Source organism: Ursus maritimus, unplaced genomic scaffold (assembly GCF_017311325.1).
Source record: "Ursus maritimus isolate PB19 unplaced genomic scaffold, ASM1731132v1 scaffold_3, whole genome shotgun sequence".
NCBI lineage: Eukaryota > Metazoa > Chordata > Mammalia > Carnivora > Ursidae > Ursus > Ursus maritimus.
Genome location: NW_024425563.1, coordinates 88622038 through 88638506, shown reverse-complemented (window position 1 = coordinate 88638506; position 16469 = coordinate 88622038). Strand labels below are relative to the sequence as shown.

The 16469-nt window shown below is 41.9% G+C and overlaps 1 long non-coding RNA gene and 1 gene segment (V, D, J or C); one reads left to right on the top strand and one right to left on the bottom strand.

Annotated features, from left to right (window-relative positions):
• Positions 1-682: 682 nt before the first annotated feature.
• Positions 683-7363, bottom strand: LOC103674608. Of its 2 annotated transcripts, XR_005838639.1 has the most exons (5): positions 7192-7363; positions 6274-6394; positions 5365-5428; positions 1662-1720; positions 683-1513 (listed from the first exon to the last, which is right to left on the bottom strand). It is a non-coding gene; the product is annotated as an uncharacterized LOC103674608 (long non-coding RNA). The 2 variants fall into 2 exon arrangements; XR_005838638.1 differs by lacking the exon at positions 5365-5428.
• LOC103674609 overlaps positions 7109-16469 on the top strand; it is a 22567-nt gene continuing 13206 nt past the window's right edge. The window contains 3 exon segments of the C gene segment in view: positions 7109-7266; positions 7376-7686; positions 15232-15289. Of these exon segments, the coding sequence occupies positions 7224-7266; positions 7376-7686; positions 15232-15289 (412 nt within the window).

The window sequence follows — 16469 nt, the reverse complement described above, 5'->3', positions numbered from 1 at the left end:
TCAACGAAAGTGCTTGACCACAATCCCTATCTAATGGTGACTACCACTAAGCTATGTAGACATGGGGAGATCCCCAGGAAGCTAGGCTGAAAAATAAAATAATTAAAAAAGAAAACAGAGAGTCATGAGCAGGCCCATACCATAGGGGATATAATATCACAGATTTAGTCCCAGCTACGTTCTCAGCATGCAAGCAGCAATGAAAGCAACCTTTTGGGGACAAATCACAACCTACAGTTGCTACAATATATCTGCAACAAAATATTTTTCAATAGTAAATTAGCAAGACAGGTAAAGAATCACAAGTGTGTCCACTATAAGGGGAAAACCCCCACAACTCAATACAAACTGTCCTTGAGTGTGACCAGACATTTTCTGTAGCAGACAAAGACATCAGTGCAGCTATTACAAATACATTCAAAGAACCATAGAAAACCATGCTTGAAGAATTAAAGGAGAGTATGACAACAATTAATCCACAAATAGAGATCTAAAGAAGTAGACAGTAATTACAAAAAAGAACAGATTTTTTTTTAAAGATTTTATTTATTTATTCGAGAGAGATAGAGACGGCCAGCGAGAGAGGGAACACAAGCAGGGGGAGTGGGAGAGGAAGAAGCAGGCTCATAGCGGAGGAGCCTGATGTGGGACTCGATCCCAGAACGCCGGGATCACGCCCTGAGCCGAAGGCAGACGCTTAACCACTGTGCCACCCAGGTGCCCCAAAAAAGAACAGATATTTTTTAAAAATCTGAACATAATAATAATAATAATAAAAATCTGCAATAGAAAAGCATTACAGCTGAGAAGAGAATATTCCAGAGCTGGCAGAAGAAACAATCTCAATACAATGGAACTTCCTCAACCTGATAAAGGGCATCTGTGAAAGCTCACAGGTGACATCATACTTAATGTTGAAAGACTGAACGCTTTTGCCTAAAGACGAGGAACAAGACAGGATGTCTGCTCTGGACGCTTCGATTCAACATGGTACTAAAGGTTCTAGAAAGTACAACAAGAAAAAAAATTAAGGCTATCTAACAGATTGCAAAGGAAAAGTTAAAATGTTTTTACCCACAGATGATGGGAAGCTGTATGTGGACAATTCCATGGAATCTACATGCAAACAAAACAAAACTAGAACTCCTAAATATCTTTAGCATTGACATTCGATGTACAAAGTATCAGTCATATTTCTACGTACTAGCATGAACAACTTGAAAGTGAAATGAAGGAAACAATTTTCCTTACAATAAAACCAAAAAGAATAAAACATGGAGGAATTACATTAACAAAAGAAGATCAAAACTAGTATACTGACCATTACAAAACAATGAGGAGAAAAATTACAGAATATCTAAAGAAAGGCAGAGAGGGTCCATGTTCATGGGTTAAAAGATTCAACAGTGTCACGATGGTGAATCTCACCAAATCCACTGAAGATTCTCTGCGGCAGGCTTCATGGGCAAAAATTAACAAGCTCCTCCCAGGATTGACATGAAACCCAAAAGACCTGTAATAGACAAAATAATTTTGAAAAAGAACAAAGTTGGAGGACTGTGATGGCCACCTCGCAGAAGCAGTGGGGGGAGGGGCACACCCAAAATTTGATTTGGATGATGCTACCGATGATGCCGCAACGGAGGGTGTGGAAAACTTACCACTGACACATGAGGTCCTGGGGACAGCAGGGCGGGCCTCACAGCACCTGATTTCAAAGCTGCAGAAAGATGAAGTTACAGTAATAAGGCTGGTGTGGTGCTGGTGTTAAGAAAACCTACAGGTCAGAGGAAGAGAATTGAGTGTCAAGAAATAAACCCAACAAATGATACAGCAACTTTGGAGAACACTCTGGCAATAATATAAAAAGGTAACAGAAACTCGCCAAAACACCCAACAAATCCTCTTCTAGGAATCTAAGAAAAATAAAACAAAGTTCCCCACAAAGACATGTATGTAAATATTCATGTCAGAATTAGCCAAAATACTAGCCAAAAATTGGCAACAATTGAAATGTCCACCCACTGATGAATACACAAAACGCTGTATATCTATAAAATGGAATAGTATCTAGTCATATAAAGCACAAAACTACTTATACATGGTACACCACGAATGACCATCAAGAGCATTATACTAAGTAAAAGAAGCCACATGCAAAAAAACTACATATTCTGAGATTATATTTATATTCATTGTCCATACAGGGCCAATTTTCAAGACAGAAAGCAGATCAGTGGCTTATCTAGGACTAGAAGCAGGAGCGAAGGCTAGCTGCAAGTACAGAGACATTTATGGATGATGGAAGTGCTCTAAGGTGATACTGCCATCTTGATTTAAAAAGCAAATATTTACCAGAAACCATGCAATCACACATTTATAATGGATGATTTTTATGCTATGCCAATTATACCTCACAAAAACTCTTTTTAAAAAAAAATCAAGGTTAGGTAATATCCTCAGATATGATGTTTTAATACTTTTCAAAATTTTTATTAAAAATTAGAAAAATTGTGTTTCAAATTTATGGACTACACAGAGTCTGTATAGAACTGGTCATCTAAGTAAGAACAGTACTGAGACATGAGGCATTCTGAGAATAATCACACGGGGCCCCAGGAGTTAGCCAGACTGTTCCAGGCAGACCAGCATGTGTGCCCGGTTACTTGTAGACAACGTCGAATTCTAATTTCAGCGTCTTCACCCCGATTTGCTTAGTACGCATAATACTATGCAATTGAGCTATTCTTCATTTTAAATCGGTCTCCTCATGACTCAGGAGGTGACAAACTACCTTTTCCTCAGCATCACGACTGGCTCACGTCATGTCTGACCCCACATAACACCTTCAGCCAATCATCTGACAGAGGACTGTGCTTCCTCGTTCCTTCCACTGAATACAGGGGAAGCAGGACACAGTGAGACCAACACGCAAACCTGCAGACACACCCCCTTCATATCCTTTCAAAGTACCCCTAACAAAGGTGCTAATTTTCCAAAGCTCTAAGATACTAAAACTCAAGCTGTTCTTTTATAAGGAAAAGTGCTGACAATTTATTGTTGGTGCCCCCGATGTCTCTCCTCTCTTCTCACCCCTTCCTTCCGCAGCCACACATCTACTCCCTGCCGGAGCCGCGCTAGGGCTGGAGAAGGACAGTCAGGAGAAGGCAGGCAGCCCCAGACGCCCGCTCCTCCCCCAGGGGCCCATCAGCGCTGGATCGGTCCCAGGGCAGCAGGAGCCCGGACGTCTGTCCTGTTGCATCTGTAGCCGCTGGCCTCACGACCCAGCTGTGCTTTAGGGCAGAATCTTAGGTTCTAGGCACCTTATTCCAGTAATAGTTTTAATTTTAATTCTTTCCTAACTTCAATGTTCACACAATGAACATATAATACAATAGAGTAAGTCCCTTTGCACACTCCTTCTCTGCCTGCTGCTTACCTGCATTTTGTCTGGAACAAAGCAGCACCCAGCACAGCACCCTGACAATGTCCTAGTTCAGCTCCGTCATCCAATGAAACGGTAATGCTCCCAACCACCACTGGGTGGCGGTAAAAGTCAGAGGCACGGGGCGCCTGGGTGGCTCAGGTAAGCCTCTGCCTTTGGCTCAGGTCAAGATCCCAGGAACCTGGGGTCAAGCACTGCCTGGGGCTCCCTGCTCAGTGGACAGCCTGCTTCTCCCTCTCCCTCTGCCCTCCCCACCTGCTTGCTCTCTCTCTCTCAATCTCGATCTCAAATAAATAAATAAAAATCTTAGTTAAAAAAAAAAGAGGCAGGGAGCCAATGGGGTTGGCTAATTCATGTCTGTATTTCATCTAACTCTATGCTTTTATGTTTTAACCTGCTTTTCGATCCAATACGAATAGTCCAGAATATCCAGTTACATGGAGTTCCCCTGATTCGCTATGTCACACTGCTGTGGCTCTGATCACTCACTTGAGATTTTCTGCCTGAGATCTGCTCTACTATCGTGTGTGTGTGTGTGTGTGTGTGTGTGTGTGTGTGTGTTCCATTACTTTCTAAGCTCAACGCTGGGAATACAATAACGCAGTCTCTAACTCAGGTTGCTATCCCAGTGGTAGGAACAGGCCAGGTCAGGGCTGAGGGCGGTGCAGCCAGCACAGATGACAGGGCTGGGGAGAGTTCCTAAGGAAATGCAGAGAACACCCTCCCAGCAGCAGGGGGCAGGGTAGGGTAGGGGAGAAGCCTTGTCTCCTGTGAGTGGAGAGTAGGATTGCAGAGCAGTGTGAAGGATAGAGAAAGCAAGCTGAGCAATGGTCTGATGGGTGGGGTGCGTAACGTTTTCAGCAAAGCTAAGAAGGCAAGGAGACAGGACCCGGAGATTGGACAACTGGTAAGTGAGGTCAAAACAGTGCTCGCTGCCAGACTAAGGACCCATCACTTCCTTTATCCTTTCTGCCACTGAAGGCTTTTGGGCAGGAGAAGATGTGATCAATGCAGCCTTTCCATAAATACTGAAAGGCCCCACATGGATTAGCTGTGAGCATGGACTCCAGCACTGAGCCACAGTTCAAATCCTAGCTCCACCTCTTACTCTTTGTGACTTTGCACAAATTATTCCCTTCTTTGTGCCTCAAACTGCTCATCTCTGAAATAGGCTGATGAGACTTTCACCTCCTAGAGTGGGGTGAGGAACCCGAGGAACAACGCAAGTGTTCAATGTCACGTGGGGCTGGGACAGGGTGACTGAGGCAGGGAGACGGGAGGCTGGTGCAGGAAGCGCAGCAGGAAGAGCTGAACGGAAGGGGGAGGAGACAGGAGGACGTACAGTGCATGAGACCCAGGAGGCAGGAACACAGAGGATGGAAATGGCAGGGGGAGCGATGGGATGGGAGCCCTGTGGAAGGGAGGGTCCCCAGGGAGGCGATGGTCTCTGTCCTGGGCAACCTGGAGCACAGCGCTCCATCCTCACCCAGGGGGCTCAGGAGGACGGTCAGGTGAGGGGATGACAGGGAACAAGAGACATCAAGACCCTTCCCCTGCTCTGCCTGTCTTCTGAGATGCTGATCGCACGTCACAGGGTCTGTGGCCTCGGGCACATTTATTCCACACTCTGGGTCTCAGCACGGGTCCCACAGCAAGACCCCCGTCTTAGTTACTGTCATATCCTCAATGCCTGCTGTGTTCAATGTTCTGAGAGTAGAGGAAGGGAGGGGAGGGAGGGCCGAGCTATTGAGTCATGGATGAAAACACAGATGATAATCATATATTTTATCTGCTTCAGATTCAGGAGAATAAAATTCAGCAAAAAGAGGTATTTTGAAATCTCTTGACCAAAAACTGCTTTGTTAATAAGCTACGAACCACTGCTATCAGCGCAGATTCCAACTAGTTTTAAAAATCACCTTTTACTCATATGATTCCCTGACTCAGTGTCTACAGCATGCTTCCCACCGGAATGCCTCCTCCCTGCAGAAAACAGCAACATCGTCAAATGAAAGCACAATATTTAACAAAGCTTTCTTGTTTTTCAATAATAATAAAGATACAACTTGAAAACATCAAAAGGACATATTATCGCTATTATGTCCGTTATCATTTTTAGTGCGATAATGTAATTTAACTTTCTGAAAGCTATTTATTGCAGCAATTATACATATAGAAACTCAGACACGAAAAAATTAAATAACTCAGCCACCATCAAAGGGGTAAGTAGTATGGGGTCATTACTAATACTCACAATAACTTTTAAAGGACCTGATAAAGTTCCAAAACACAATGTTAACTAAATGGGTAAAGTGGTAGAGGAGAGGGTGGTTAGTTATTTTTGGCAATGAGAAGTATTCTCATAGATTACTTAAGGACTGGCATGATAGCTCACAGTAAGTCCATGAAATAAAGAGAATAAAATATCAAATATGCAAATCTCACTTAAAATGTATATTTGCATATAAAATTGCAAGCTTCCCTTTTTATATTTATAAATATGTACTGGTGCACTTAGGTGGCTTAGTCAGTTAAGGGTTAGACTCTTGGTTTTGGCTCAGATCTTGATTTCAGGGTCCTGGGCTCGAGTACAGCCTCCAGCTCTGAGCTCAGGATGGAGTCCACTTGGGAATCTCTCTCTCCTTGCCCCCCCCCCCGCCCCCAACCATTCTCTTCCTCTCTCGCTCTCTTTCAAATAAACATATGAATACATCTTTTAAAAATTATAAATATGTAGAGAAAAATCAAAGTAAAGTAAATGATGGGTGGCTTGTGCTGTCATTTTTATACTTCATTTACTCAGATTTTCCTTAAGGAATTACTGTTACCTCTGCGTGTTCTCTTATTTACTGGCTCTGTGTCTTTGCATGAGTCACTTCTCGTCGCACTGCACTCATTTGTGAAATGGAGATGAATCCTAACAGCTCTCTCATGAGGCTGCAGACAGTACTGAAAAAGATCAGGCAAGAAAACGTTAGAACTCTGCCTGCCAAATTGCAAATCCACAACAGACACTGCATCTAAATTAACTGGAAAGCTTGTAGTTACTTATTACACATAACAGCACTTTGAAAATGACCCTGCCTGTGACATCACGCTCAGGAGACAGTTGCAAGGCCCAGAGTGAGTAGAGGCTGGTTCCAGAGACAGCTCTGACCCATGTATCCCCAGCAATTGCATCCTCATCCCTTCTTGGAGGCACCCAGACTATAATTGAAATCTGATTTCTCTGAGTCCTAATCTGCTTGGTGATGTCTCAGTTAACTTCAAAAATGCTTATGCGCGAGGCATATTCAGTAACGTCGATGAGATAGTTCACTGTCTGTTGTTCTGTGGTGCTGTGTTAAGGTAGGTTTCTCATCCCAGTCCCAGATCAGCAGTAAATCAGAGACAGACACACATAGGGGCTGGATGCAGCAGGCCTGTCCTCGTGTTTCTGAGCAATGTTTCTGCAGAATGGGATTCCAGGGGGAAGGGCTGATGGGTGTGAGAATCATCCTCTCCCACCCCGGAAGGACACATTTATACCACGAATTTCTTTCCGGATTTACAGATTAGGAATCCTCTCACTCCATCGGCCCAGCATTGACGGGGCACAGGAAGCCCCAAACTGCTCGGATCCGTGGCAGATCATGAACAACCCCAGCGAACTATCTAAGCCACCACTTCTTCTGAGAAACCAGAACCAGCCCCGCCCTCCAGCCACTGACATGACAAGTCCTGTTACCAGGGACCTCACTTCTTACCTTGTCACCGGGGAGCCAGCCAGGCCAAAGGGATGGCACTTCTGGAAGCGGTCATCTTCTCCTGCCTCTGGGCCTGTGAGTTGTCCCCCAGTCACTCCAGTCTGCAGGAGAGACTCAAGAACTTCTTTATTGTTGCCTTTTTCCATATCATTTGTTCATGGGAATTTCTCTTCTTTGCTTGCAGTTGGCCTTGGGCAGGTGAAATTGGAGCAACCGGAAATATCAATTTCCAGAGCAAGAGATAAGAGTGCCCGCATATCATGCAAGGTGTTCATTTCGGACTTTAACAATGCAGTCATATACTGGTACCGGCAGAAGCCAGATCAGGAGATAGAATATCTAGGACTGGTCCAGGCAATCTCTGGTCAAGTTTCTATAGGTGGGAAGAAAAACAAACTTGAAGCAAGTAAAAATGCTCTTACTTCCACTTCAACCTTGAATATAAATTTCTTAGAGAAACAAGACGAGGCCGTGTACTACTGTGCCTGCTGGAATAGACCCACAGCATGAGCGTTGCCAAGAGAAGCTGCACAGGAACCGTCCTCAGGTCTGACCCACCCACATCCTGCCCAACATGGGCCACCACAGAGCTGCCAGCTGGGTGGCAGCCTGAGCCGCTCCCTCTGCGGTATTTACCGAACTCGGCAGGAAGATGTTGTAGATTCTGCTCACACAGTGAACCTCGCATGATATCAGCCACGATGGTACACATATAAGGACTCGATGTTATTTCCCATGAAATTCAGTTGTCTGAGAACTGAAAATACGGGGTGGATGGTTCAGAGAAAAATTTGTTTGTCTGTTAATTCACTGTAGAGAAAGAGATTTGTAGTACTTGAAATGATTCAGAATGAAGACAGGAAGGGGGATACATTTTACATCAATATTTCCTGTTATTACCACTTTCTGATTTTATTCATGGGCATTACAGTTCTTCAGAAGTGCAATGATCGGTCACATGTAAATATTGTATGGCTTTTATTAGTGTCTGAGGCCATCCTGAAGGAATCTGACCAGTAAACAATCAGCTATTTGGGGGCACAGGAGAGACCAAGGTATAAATCCTGTATTTTAGACGTAGAAGGGGCACCCCACTCCACATTCAGGGATCAATGACCCTTTGTTACACATCCGCTCTCCCCATATTAACTGTATTACTCTGAATAAATTTCTCAACATGTCTTTGATTCATTTTCCTCATTTGGAAATGGAAAATATAAATATGTTTTCCTGGAGGATCTGTTGAGAGCAGTAACATAAAGAATACATATGAAGTTCTTACATGTGCTTGGAGCAGGCCTAATGCTCACGATATTGGGGCCTTACATTGCTTAGATGGGTTATTATGGCATATTTGACCATATATTAACAAAATATAGAACCAAACCCATAACCGATTATTTTCTTTACTTTTTTATTTTAAATAACAGAATAAGTGGAAATAGAAAACTTGTCCTTTCAGACATTTCTAATAGGACACCTGCTGCTGCCTTCCTGGCACACAGCCACGCCTATGCATTTCCTAACTGTCCATGGCTGCTCTGGGGCTACAATGGCAGAGGTGACGAATCAAAGGAGCCACCTTAGGGCCAAACAGCCTAAGTAAAATATCTGTTATCTGACTCTGTACAGAAAAATGTTGGCAGCCCCTTCTGTGCAAAAAAGAGTAAAGCAATGCAACTATAGTTAAAGATACAATAAGAAAATATGTTGATAAATTTTACTCCGTGAAAATGAAAACAAAGCTCTCATGGCAAAAAGCAGCATAAATTAAATCAAAAGGCAAACAACAATCCATGAGGAAATACTTGCAAGTTGTATAGCACATAATGATCAACTATCTTCAAAATAAAAATACATTTTTAAATGGAAGTAGATCATTTAAACATCCTAAAGGAAAATGACAAAAGTCAAGAAAAGCCAGTTAGTGAAGAGAAATTAAAAACAGATCATAAATAGATGCTCAACTTCACCTTTAATAAGACAAATTAAATTAAAACTACATTGAGATACCATTTCTCATTCATGAGACTGAATAAAAATAATACACTCTGTTGGGGAAGCTGTGGGAGGAACGCTTACACATTGCTGGTAAGGATGCAAAATAGAACCCTTTCATGGGGGAATTTGGAAATAGCTCACAAAAGATCATATGCATTTACCTTTCAACCAAGCGAAACACTTTTAGAAATTTACTCTGAAGGCACAGTTTCAACACCAGGAACATATATATACACAAAAGTATTCATCGGGTAACTGAAAAATGTTGGAAATGACATAAATATCCAAATATAGCAAGTTTGATTGAATAAATGATGGCACGTGCACCTAATGGAGGAGTATACACTGTTAAATAGAATGTGAGATGTAAAATCGATGGTAATGTATATACTGGCAATTCACAATTGGAAGGTGAAATTTAAAAAACAGTATCATTTACAATAGCAACACTATCAATATCCAAAAAACTCTATAATATGTAGAGATGAAAGTTAACCAAAAATGGGTAGGATTTATATGCGACAATCAATAAAACATTAATGATGGAAGTCAAGGAAGAATAAATAAATCTAGAGATATACCATATTCATAGATTGGAAGATTCAAAACTGATAAAGACATTCAATGTAATCCCTACCAAAATCCCAGGAGAAGTTTTCATACAAATCTATAAGCTAGTTGCAAAATTTATATGGGAACACGAAGAACATAGCATTGTGAAATAGTTTTGAAAAGAATTTAAGCACTTACTATGAAGCTACAATGGTCAAGACAGTGGGGGATTGGTGAAAGCATAGATACATAGGTAAGAGGAACAGAATCCAGAAATAGGGCAACGTGTAAGTGGTTAACTACTTTCTAACAAAGATGCCAGGGAAATCCAATGGACAAAGGATAGACTTTTCTACAACTGGTTACGAAACCACTGTTCATCTATGTAAAAAAATAATAAACCACAATCCATACCAAACATCACATACACAAATTAACTAAAAACAGATTCTAGGACAAAACATAAACACTAAAACAATAAACACTTCTAGATGTGTTGTGAAAATATGTCACGAAAATCTTTGTGACCTTGGGTTAGCCAAAGATTTCTCATATAGGACACATAAAGTAAGAATCATAAAAGAAAGGTTTGATGATTTGCACTTCCTCGAAATTAACATTTCTCCTCTTCTCATCACTGAAAATGGAAGGAAAAGAAAAAGTGAATTACATAAATCAAATCAAGTCAAATAAAATTAAAAAGCCACAGATTAAAAGAAAATATTGTTCAAATACATATCAGAGAAAAGACTGAGGTCCACCATACAGAGAGACGTCTCAAGGCTCCATATTAACAAACGAAACCCAGTTTAAAAAATTACAAAGAGGTATAATGGGAATTTGGGCAGAACTCAACTGAATTTACTTCTCTTCTTTTGATAGCAGTACATTAAGATAAATAACAATTTACATTAAAGAAAAACAAACAGGGGTGCCTGGGTGGCTCAGTTGGTTAAGTGTCTGCCTTCAGCTCAGGTCATGATCTCAGAGCCTGGGATTGAGCCTTGAGTCAGTCTCCCTGCTCAGTGGGGCGTCTGCTTGTCCCTCTGCCTCTCCTTGCGGCCCAACCCCCTGCTTGTGCTCTCTCTCGTTCACTCTCTTTCTCAAATAAATAAATTAAATCTTTAAAAAAAAGAAAGAAAAACAAACAAAGAAACAAAAATTAGGAAAAAGGACCCACATGTGTTCAGAGGTGTTGAGAGCTGGAAATAGCAGGGCTGTTATCGTACAATAACTTCCAGAAAAGTTATTGAAATGTAATTCTTTGTATCCCTTGGAGAACTGAGGTTGTAGGGTACTTTATTGAATCAAAAATTGGAGACAGGCACTTGCAGGGAGAAACAGGAAGTGAGCATGTGCTCACCTTGGATAGAAGTTGTCAAACACATTCACCTGGTCACAAGATTAAAGTGGAAATTTCTAATGAAATATTAAGAGCTGAGTATAGACTAGTGGAAGAGTGTGAGCCCTGAGGGACCAGGGACCGTATTTAAGGTATTTCCCATCACCCTCTAAGCGTTTTTCTCCAGGAACTCCATTAAATTCTTGCAGGGAAGATCAGGGACAATCCAGAAAATGCTTCCCCTTTGGTGCTGCAGGAGGGGAACAATAGCTACTGCTAAATCCACCCAGACCTAATCTAGCCCATCACCGCTGTAGAAACAAGTGACTTCATCGCAGGGGAAGGTGCTGGTGGAATCCTGCTGCAGCTGAGGGAAGGCAAAGGAGGGGACCACAAAAAAGTTCCCCAGAAACATCTCCCCTATGTCCCAAAGTAACACCTTTTCATCCACAGAAGCATGGGCATCAAAGCGCAACCTGAAGTAGATGGGTGCTTATTGTGGCTGGAGAGGGAGATGGGGATTTAAAATTTTCCACCTCTGGAAAACAGGCAGGAATACTAGTGGAGGCCATTTCCTTAAGACCCATTTTCACCGCATCTGTTTAAAATTGAGACTTGATGAAAATATCAGAGAATGTCTCCTTCTGTTCCTCTGCAGTCTATGGGTCTTAGCTGTGTGTGCAGAGCACCACTTCCTCTCACTAAATCAGCCCTCGGGTTTGCTCTGTGATCCGCCCAGTATTCAACCACCTCTCCTGACAAGAGCTGGCACGATGCCGCTCCCGCCACAGGTCATCCTGGTGGCCTCCCTGTGGAGCTGTGAGTGGCCTTTCCCATGGGACATTTCACTCAGCGAAGAAAGCTGATAGAAAGCATGGACAATCAAGTCAGCCATTGTGGGCATAAGGAAGCCCCCAGATCATTTAAACTAAGCTGACAAATTCCACCTTGACCTTGAATTCTTCAGGAAGAAAAAGTAAACCTCAGACTCCAAGCTTTCATCTTAGCAAATGTCAACATTTCACTAATTGTTGCTTTTGTTTTTCTCTCAGATGCAAATGCAGACATTTTAATAACACCACTCATACCATCCATTACCAGGAAGCAAGAAAACAGCACTTTTAGAATGCCAAATAAAACCTGGTGTCCTAAGGAAGAATGTGTATTTTCACTGGTGCCGACAGAAGCCAGACCAGCCTCTAAAACACATTCTGTATATTTGTGCAAATGAACATGTGGTCCATGAGCAAGGTGTTAGTGAGAGATAGGAAGCCAGGAAGCGGCAGAGGGATTTGCCAGCGAGACTCAGGACACACGGGGTTAATGAGGCAGACACTGGGCTGGATTACTGCCCTGCTGGGATACACTGTGTGGAAATGCTCCCCGCTGCTGCCACCCGCCACTGAACAAAAGCCCTCCCACAGCTCCACACCCCTGCAAACACATGCATGCTCCTTTCTACCTGCCAGAGGGACCTGGCTACTGTCTCTACCAGACTTTTCTCCTGTGTCTGTGTCCTCGGCAAGTTCTGAGCTCAGAGCCCAAGCACCCAGTCTGTGATGTTTCTTTCAGTCAGGTCACTGTATCGACTATCCTTACCTCTCCAGGGCCTAGGCTGCCTTTTTAAAGTGTCCTGACGTTTCTACTTCTCCATCTATGGTAAGTTTCCGGGGAAGGAAGCCGAATCCAATGTGCAAAATGCTGTGCTGACTTTGCATGAATGAATGAATGAACGCATGAAGGAATGAATGAATGAATGACGGAAGATACAACACTTTTGAGTGTTACAGATCTGGATTTCAAATTCCTTCTCAGCCGCTTAACTGACAGCATGATCAAGGGAACTTACTAAATCCTTGTCATCCTGTTTTCCCAGTTTTAAGTGTTAACCTATTGGATTGCTGGGGTCTGAAGAAGGTTCCATCCAGGACAGTCTAGCACAGGGTCAACACATCACAGTGTCCTTTCCCATTACAACTAAACCACTTCATGAGCCATCTCAGCTAACACAGGAACTCGGGGACTCGTTAAAAGTCACATCTCACCTTGCCCTCTAAACGAGTAAAGTGTTGCTTTAATTCTAAAAAGCTAGGAATTGTGAATAGGAAAAGAGTCAAGGGTAATAAATGAAAGGGTATTTTTCCTCCGAGATTTTTCTTCATTCACAGTATAGAAATGTCATAGTATCTAAAGCAATAACTACAGTAATTTTTAATGTTCACCGAACTTTGTGAACTTTCTACAAACTACTGATCTATCAAATGTACATACTTCTGCATAAGGTTGTGAGATTATTGTCTCATTTGTTATTAATAGTAATAAGACTTTTCTTCCAATTCTCATGGTGGGTTAGAGCTCCCCACACTTTCACTGAGAGTGAAAAAGAGCTGAAGGATAGGTGTGTTTGAAGCAAGAGCTAAAGGAAAGATGCAAGTCTGTTGTTCCCAGGGGAACATACATTGAATTATCATAACATGGGGGTAGGTGAGGTCTTCCAAGACCTGATGGCTCTTTATAACAGGAACATAATAAAATAACACTGAGACAGACCTTACTGAGAAGGTCTTCATTGGTTCTAAAGCAGACCTTCCTCCCTCATCCTTGCCTCTGAGGAAAAAGGGCTACTGCTGCCTCCCCAGTCCTGATTCATGTCCCCCCTTTGAGCCCATTCTGATTAGTCACCGGCAATGGCAACCCTATGGGTTTATGTATATCTTTGGCTCGGGTGTGTAGGTGACTACACACCTTTCTTGTCTTTTCACTGTGTTTATGTCCCCTGTCAACTTGTCCAGGTACCTCTGGTCTTACTCCTTTGTTTTTCAAATGGAGACACCAAAATGAACATCTCTCAGAATCAACTCTCCTTTACCTGAACACCAGACAGAACAGTTCACATACATGGCCAGCTGTCTGGGGTTTCCTTTGAGAAGGTCACTGTCCACTGGTACCAACTAACGGAAGAGTCCCTGAAATGAATCCTATATGTCTCAACCAATATTACCTATAAGACTAGCCCGATTCTGGCTTAGACACAGCTAAGAAAAACAACGGAGTCTTTTACTTGATATAAGGTAAAATAGTCAATAAGGTCCTCACATCCCATGAAGCCCCCTGATATTGTGCCTGCTGGGATCTCACAATGTCACAAAGTCAGAAGGCACGGGTAAGAAAACCTTCTCCATTACTAACCCTCAAGTCCTTTCTCACATGAGCAACCACAGCAGACCCTTTCCTGCTCTTCGTCACAGGTTCATAAGCCGTGGGGACAGGAAGGGCCCTTTGGACATGCGTAGCCCAATGTCCACACAGCAAATGGGACGTGGGAACCCAGAGATGGCAAATGTCTTGTCCAAAGCTAGTTAACCTCAGAAGTAGGGCTACACGTGCATTTCTGAAGATCACAGAATAGCTTCCAAGAGGCTGCTTCTTTCAACATTTGGGCTGTGTTTTCAAATTTTGGGTTAAATAGGAATCTATTATTTCATGGAAGATAGATTTCTACAAATGTAGTCCTTCATTCCAGGAATAATATCTCATTACACAAATTATTTTCTCATTTTGCATTGTGTGGTAAAGAATCATGTTGCCAAGTTGTAAAAGCAGCTGATTAAAAAATGGGGACCATTGTTCACATTTCTCAAGTGTATTTCTGTTGGCATATTTGCATCTTAGATTACTGAAGAGTTTCCTCCTTTAGAAATACGATCCCAAATTACTAACGGAGGGGTCTGATGACTGTGAGAACAGAAGGGCTTTTCCTTTGATGCATCTCTGAGCAGTTTCACACAATTGAACACCTGGAAATCAAAACCTCTTAATTCACTGGACACTTTTCCTGGTAATGTAGATAAATAGTTGGTTGAACCGTTACGTCCAATCTCTCTTTTTTTTCTTTTGTTCTTACTGTTTTTTGTTTTCCTATCAGCACTTTTCAGTGATTATTGTCTCCTTGGAAAACAGACATTTGGGTCAACTAATCTCAGGAAATCTTATAAAATATCAGATGCAATGAAGCCTATATTCAAGGATTTCCAAGGGGACCCAGAAGATCAAATTGCCAGTACGAAAAACTGGTTTCTACCTGCTGGCCCTGCCGTGAAGCTCAGGAGAAGGCTGACGTTTTTGTAGAAGCTCTAACCAGTGTGAGAACAGTCTGGATCAAGATATTTGCACATGGAACTAAGCTCATAGTAACTCCCCCAGGTAAGTAACTTTGTTTTGTTTAAACCCTGTGAATGAAAAACTGATGGATGCTTTTTAGAAAAAAACAATGTAGGATCCCCTCAGCATATGGACAGCAATTTTGCAGCTACTGGTCACTATATATGGAAACAAAACTACTTTGCAAATGGTTTATTTACTTCCCTGCTTGCAAGCAGATTATAATTCTACTTTTGGAAAATACACACACACTAAAATATACTCAGGATTGAAATTAAAGTATTTTTAGGACTGTGTCTACAAACCATTGGTGTGAGTTATTGGTTCAGCATGCTTTTCTTGTGGACGGTCACTTACGTGAGAAACACTTGATTAAGTACGTCTAATGTTAATAGCGCTCCTTTCTTAATGAGTAGTGCTTCTTTCTCTAACAACTTTCAAAATTTACATGACTGCTTTCGTGTCATCTTTCAGAGCAGTGCAAAAAAGTTAACTCTTACAGTAAATGACTATAGAACATCAGTAAGTCGCCCTTGTTCTTACTACTGTAACATCTTAGAGGGAAGGTGAGACTAGTCAACATTTGTACTATTGTTAGCCTTGTGATTGTGCCTAGAGATGGTCCGGTTTAATGAACTTGTGAGCTCAGTAAACCATTTCAGCTCTAGAACCCATAAAAAGAGTCTGCATGGCTTTAAATTTTCATTTATTCATTTATTGTCTCAGCAAACATTTATTAAAGATAGTTTCTGTGCTCGATGCTAGAGATACAAGGGTAAACAAGACACAGTCTCAACACTCAAAAATGTTCTAGTCTAGGGGACTATTCTGGATTGTGGTCATCAGACTCCCTATTTATTGGCTTGTGGATGCCAGGGACACAGAACATCTTGGATTCATGAGCTCTTTTGTTAATTTATGTAATACCCATTGCTTATAAAATCCATGTATTTTGTTTGGTGGAAGAATTTGATAAAATGGCCTGAAACCATCCCAGTAAAGAGAATAATAATATTAGCTAGGATTTATGGAGGGCCAGATACCATGTTTCCTAGTTCCGGTGTATTATCTTATTTCTCAACAGCCCTATACAGAAAATGCTCTTATTCCATTTCACAGATAGGGAAACTGAGGCTTGGGAAGTTCAGTTATTTGCATAAAGTCACATGGCTAGTTACAATGGCCAAGAGTGGGATCCAACAGAGATTTGTCCATTCCAAAA